A 6020-nucleotide genomic window follows, 5' to 3' on the forward strand; every position below is an offset into this window, starting at 1 on the left:
CCCACCTTTATACCCCCACCGCTGGCAGCACCCTCCCGCCCCCTTTATGCAACAGGTTACACAAGAGCAGGGATCGCTTGTACCCGTGTTGGGTGACAGCGCTGGCCCCTTTCCCCCCATTGTCCAGTCCTGGATGAATGCAGCCTTGTGCGGGACCCAGCCCAGAGCAGTGGGGGAGCAGGTGATGCCTCAGAGCTGGGTCTGGGGAGGGGGACAGGGGTGCCTCCCAGTGCCCTGCTCTTGGCTGCTGCCCGCTGGCCCAAGGGCCTGGCAGTGCCAGGACCGGTCCCACCTCAACAAGGAGGGGTTGAGCCCAGGGCTGAGCCACAGCCCAGTGTCCCCCAGAAGGGCTTGTGGCTTCCCAAGCTGCCGGCAGCAGGCACAGGCCCTGCTCCCGGCGCGGGTCCAGGCTCATGGCAGGGACACCATGGGGGTGGTCGGGGCTGAGCCACATCCAGAGCTCACAACAAACACCTCCTCCCCATTACCCCCCTGCGGCTCCCCTCAGGATGACCAGGCAGACAAGGGGGGCGGGCTGGTTTTATACAGGCTTTAATGGGGTGGGGGGTACAGGTGTGGGTGTGAAGCCAGGGAGAGGGGGCTGCTGCAGTGCTGGGGGGTCCTGGGCATGGGGGGATGGGGCAGCCACCGGCTCACGGTGCTCTCGGGGCTCCGGCCGGCGGCAGCTGGTGGGTCTGTCTGAAAGAGATGGGGGTGAGACAGGGACACACGAGGGGACATCGGCCCAGCCAGCCCCACGCTGAGTACATGGGCACTCACCACCCAGGGACACCAAAGAAGCAGCCATGGGACAGGATGGGGCACGATCAGGGGCTGAAGCACCTCCCGCATGGAGACAGGCTGAGAAAACTGGGGCTGTTCAGCCTGGAGGAGAGAAGCTGTGTGGAGGGCTCAGAGCAGCTCCTAGGGCCTAAAAGGGCTACAAGGATGCTGGAGAGGGACTCTTCATCAGGGACTGTGGTGATGGGACAAGGGGTGATGGGTTCAAACTGAAACAGGGGAGACTGAGATGAGCTCTTAGGCAGAAGCTCTTCCCTGGGAGGGTGCTGAGGCGCTGGCACAGGGTGCCCAGAGAAGCTGTGGCTGCCCCATCCCTGGCAGTGTTCAAGGCCAGGTTGGACACAGGGGCTTGGAGCAAGCTGCTCTAGGGGAAGGTGTCCCTGCCCGTGGCAGGGGCTGGAGCTGGAGGAGCTTTAAGGCCCCTTCCAACACAAACCAGGCTGGGATTCTATGATTTTATGTTCTGTGATAGCAGTAAGAGGAGCAGCCTGGAGAGGGGAGGGTGATGGGGTGGAGCATCTCCAAGTACACCCATACCCCCCTGCAGGGCTGCTCTGACCCCAGTGAAGGCAGGACTCACCTAGGCAGCATCTGCCATGCATTCGTCTGCAGGAGGAAGAAAAACAGAGATCAGCTCCTCCATGGGCTGGGGGACTCCTGAGAGACCCCCATGGAGACACCCCATGGCCAGGCCCACACTGGTCCCTCAGGGAGGCAGGGACAAGCCAGGAGGGTCTCCTCCCTCTCCGCTGCTCCCCACCAGCCCCCTGCAGCCCCAGCCTTGCTCCCTGGTGGCACTCACCCGTTCTGGGCAGGATGAGGATCTCCTCGTCCGTCAGGCCCTGCTCCCTGGAGAACTGGGTGAACCTCTCCAGGCGCTCAGGACTGAGCTCGTTTGTGCGGCCTGCAGCCGAGAGCAGGGTGAGAGGCAGCCCCCTGACGCCCCCGAGCACTGCTGCAGTGCAGCCTAGCAAGGGACAAGCAGGCAGGGGGGCCCGACCCAGACACCCCATGGGTCACCCCAGCTTGGGAGATGCTGCTGCCCTTCTCCCACAGGAGAGATCCCCCAGTGGGGATGTCTGGGGCTGCTGGGGGCCGGGTGGCACAGAGGTCCCAGGGCACACGTACTGTAGAGCAGCACCATGGTGGAGGGGCCGGTGCTCTTGGAGATCTGGGTGGCCATCAAGGCATACTCCTCGTAGTTGGTCTCCACCACACGGATATCGTGCTTGCTGCCCCAGCCTGGAGGGACAGGGAGGGCCCAGCTCAGCACTGGGGTGCTCTGGCGAGGCCAGGAGCAGGTCCCAGCAGTGCTGGGCCAGGAGCTGGGTACTCACGTGGGCTGGTGTAGCTGAACCGCCCTGGCTGCTCCGTCCTGGTGTAAAGGCTGTTCCTCTTCTCGCACTGGTCACCCCTGGGGAGTACAACACGAGGGACCAGGGGGATGCTGCAGCCCACACATAGCCACAGGCATAGCAGCATTGCCCACCTCCCGCCCCTGCCCATGCCCATACTTGGGGTAGGTGGAGGTGACTTCCAGGCTCCCATCTGTGGTCTCAGAGATGACCGTGGTGCACATCTTCATCAGGTGCTTCTTCTCCTTGAACCAGCTGGAGTTGGAGGCCAGGCCGATGCTGAACCACTTCCCCGTGAGCTGCACACAACCTCTGCTCAGTCACCGGCTGCACACAGACCCCATCTCGCCCCTTGGTCACCAGCTAGCCACAGCCCAGGCCACCTCCCCTTCCCCTGCTGGCCCCACTGCAGGATGGGGTCCTGGGTCCTTGTCCCCATGGAGCTGCTACAGCTCCTGCTCCACAAACCCCACGGGCCAGGTGACCCCTGGTGTAGGATGTGCCTGGCACTTGGGGTGTTTCCTTCCTCTTCGCCCCAAGCCATGGACGGGGCGACAGCATTGCCTCGCTCCAAAATGCCGCTTCAATACATCCGGAGGCCCAAGGAGGGGTCAGGACCCTGGGGCCAGCACAGCTCATCCCAGCCTGGTCCCTGCAGGTACCAGCTTGGTGCACTCAGAGGGGCACCATCAGCCTTGGAGATAGGCGGTGTTGGGACCACCCTTGCAGGACCAGCCCTGCAAGATGTGCTTCCATCCCCAGCACCTCCCTGGATGGCTCCAGGGGCTGTGGGGCTGGGTCCCTCCAATGTACAGCCAGGCCGGGTTTGTCCTGCTCTGGATGCTGCCTGCCTGGGGGTTACTGCAAGCACCCCTCGCATGCCAGCACCGAGGGGTGGGAGGGCAGAGGGTGTGTGGGACACCCCAGCCCTTGGTCTTCTGGGACACTGGGCTGGGCAAATGGGGTCTGCGTGGGGGTGGGGGGTTTACGGCCCATCCCCATGGGCTACCTCAAACTAAGATCGCTTTTCTCAGTCCCCCCTCATAACATCCCTGTGTACCCGCACCCACTCCACACTGCAGATGTCCCAGCCCCACGCATATTCAGCCCTGGATCCTGCATCCCCCATGGAGCCACCAAACCCCAGCCGCGGGGGCTCCTCAGGGATGGGGGCTGTGTGTACGCCCCACACCAGCCACCCTGCCTGTCCCAGTGCTGGGGCCACCTTGCCCACATCCCCCTGCAACACCCCCTGCACACGTTTCCAGGGCAGGGATCCCCCCAGGTTCCCCACACCCCCATCACCCAGAGCGATGCGGGGTCACCTTGTCCTGCTGGAAGTCGGTTTGCACGGGGATGGTGTCCTGAGCGCGCAGAGCCCCGAGCAGCGCCAGCCCCAGGAGGCCGAGCAGCGCAGTGTGCATGGCTGCTGCCGTCAGGGCCGGGCCGAGCAAAGCAGAGCGGAGCCGAACAGAACCGAGCCGAGCAGAGCGGAGCCGAGCGGAGCCGGGCCGGGCCAAGCGAGAGGAGCGGCAGCGCTGCCGCAGAGCCCCTATTTATGGGCTGGCTGCGCGGGGGCCCCAGGGGGACCAGCCCTGCCTCCCCCTGTGCGTTATGCAAGCGGGAGCGGGGCCGAGAGCTGAAGCCAAAGGGCAAGCAGGGACCCTGCGAATGTTTCTCCCCTGGTGAGATGCCGTGTTTGCCTGGGGCTGCCGAACTGCCCCGCAGCAGCACCACAGCCTGAGCCAGCGCCGTGCGCTGCAGCCGGTGCGGGCAGGGCCGGGGCCAGGGCTTGCTGGCTGCCCCCAGCGCTGCAGGGTGGCTTCACTCAGAGAGGGGCCCGAGCAAGGTGGTGGGAACGTCAAATGCTCAAATCAACCTTTGGAACTCGACGCCACCGGGTGCTTCTCCAGGATCTCCCCCCCTGCCCCTTGCCCTGCCCCAGGTCCCTGCCATCATCCATGGAAGCATCTCAGCCCCATCAGGGTTCAACCCACCAATGTGCAACCCCAGTGCACGTCGATGGTGAGATGGGGGTGCTGGGGGGAGCCGGTGCCCAGTCCCCTGGGGACCAGCACGCAGCAAGGGACCAGCAGTGCTTCAGCCCAGCTATGCCACCCAAGAGGGGCTGCTAGATATCCTCCCCCTAGGCTTGCGGCCACCAGCAGACACTGAAATGTCCCCCCTCTTAATGAGGGGACACCCTGAGTGCCTGTAAGGCAAGGGCTGGGGATGAGCACAGGTTTCAGCAGCTGCTATGGCTCTGGCACAGTCTGGGCAGGGCTGGCCATGCTGGGACCAGCATCAGCCCTTGGCTCAGCCCTGCCAAGGCAAAGCTTTACATAAGGAGCGTGTTGTGTTTTCACAGCGGCTGTTCCTCTGCGGGCAGGCCCCCCCTGTCCCAGCACATTCCCTTCCCCGCACCCAGCTGCGTCCAGCTCAGCCCCGGCTCCATGGATTTATTAAAACAAAACAAAAGCTGAGCCAGGCAGGACTGAGCACCACGAGAGCCCGGCTGGGGCCTCCCCCCACGCTGGGCTGGGGGCTCAGCCCCTGCCCAAGCTCCCCTTCAGGGTGCAGAGTGCCAGGAGGGGCTCTCTCCATTGTGCAGCAGAGGCATGGAGCACCCATGGGTGCACTGTAGCCCTGTGCACACAAAGCCCCGCAGTGCCCGGGGGTCCCCAGCCCCCTTTCCAGACATCTCCCAGGGTTGGTAAAGCTGAGGCTGGCCAAGGAGCTGGGTGGCAAAGCTGGGTGAGAGCTCGGGACCTTGGACACACAGGGGGGCACTGCTGTGAGGCAGAGCTGAGGGATCACCGCAGTGCCTGGGTACAGACTCTCAGCCAAAACCTAGGGGTTGGCACCCCAGAAACGGGCTCCTCCAGATGAGTGCATGGGGAGGCCCTGGGGTCCAGGCCAGCTCCCCAGGGTGGAGGGCAGCGCTTCCCCACCTCCCATTGCAGCCGCCTGTGGGATGCAGAGCAGAGCCTGACCCAGCCCTGCAGCCCCGGCTCGGCCGGGGGGGGTCATAGGCACGGCCGCCCGCACGTGGGCCGGGGGCTGGCGTGGGGCGAGTCACGTGCGGAGCCTTACATAAACCCGTGATAAACAACATGTGTTACCGGTACCGCTGCGATTGCGAAACCCCGGGCTGCGGCGTGACCGGCACTGCCCGGCCCCATCCAGCCCCATCCCATCCCCTGCCACAGCCCGGCCCGCGCCGGGGCTGCTGTCCATCCCCTGCCTGCGCTGGGGAATCAGCACCGAAACACCCCAGCCCGAGCATGTGGCAGGACAGCCTTGGTCGGACTCAGCACACGGGACAGATGGGTCCTGTAAGGGCTCCTCTGCCCTGGTTGCACACCCAATCCAAGCCCCCACAGCCGGCTCTGAGCGTGCAAAAGACACCCCTGCCCGGCTCGGGGGGGCGGGGGGTGTTTGCAGGCAGCGCTCCCAGGCAGGGTCTGATGCAGGCAGCAGCAGCTCTACAGCGAACATGGTCCGCGGGACTAGGGCAGGGAATGCAGCGTTTCACTGCCCAGAAGGCTTGGGGATGAGAAGCAGGATCCCTCCTCTGGGGTGCCCGAGGCATCTCCTGGCTTGTCCCAGGGGATGGTTGATCCTGTGCCGATCCCCAGAACCCCCAGCCCCACGGCACCAGCACGGGGCTTTCCCTCGCTCAGGGTAAACCAGGAACTGCCACGATTCCTCCTCACTGTCCCATGGTTGGGATGCGGCTGCTCGGACGGGGCTGCATGGATCCCTCCGCCCGCACCTCCCAGCTGGGAGCACTGGCAGCGCCACAGTGGAGGCAGCCATGGCCTTGCTGGGGCACACCAAGGGGTGACTTGCCTGGACACAGAC

The 6020-nt window shown here is 64.8% G+C and overlaps 1 protein-coding gene across 2 annotated transcripts; it reads right to left on the reverse strand.

Annotated features, from left to right (window-relative positions):
• Nucleotides 1-536: 536 nt before the first annotated feature.
• Nucleotides 537-3714, reverse strand: LOC134162320 (lipocalin-like). 2 transcript variants are annotated; one of them, XM_062615986.1, is made up of 7 exons: nucleotides 3482-3714; nucleotides 2316-2455; nucleotides 2139-2215; nucleotides 1930-2043; nucleotides 1604-1705; nucleotides 1382-1407; nucleotides 537-695 (listed from the first exon to the last, which is right to left on the reverse strand). In XM_062615986.1, exons 1-6 carry the CDS (start codon nucleotides 3578-3580, stop codon nucleotides 1382-1384), a joined length of 558 nt encoding a protein of 185 aa, XP_062471970.1. In that variant the 5' UTR covers nucleotides 3581-3714; the 3' UTR covers nucleotides 537-695. The 2 variants fall into 2 exon arrangements, with proteins under 2 accessions (XP_062471970.1, XP_062471968.1); XM_062615984.1 differs by having other exon boundaries at nucleotides 537-699.
• Nucleotides 3715-6020: the final 2306 nt, after the last annotated feature.

This window comes from Pezoporus occidentalis, unplaced genomic scaffold, assembly GCF_034315485.1.
Source record: "Pezoporus occidentalis ecotype Australia unplaced genomic scaffold, CSIRO_AGI_Poc_V1 ctg187, whole genome shotgun sequence".
NCBI classification, from domain to species: Eukaryota; Metazoa; Chordata; class Aves; order Psittaciformes; family Psittacidae; genus Pezoporus; species Pezoporus occidentalis.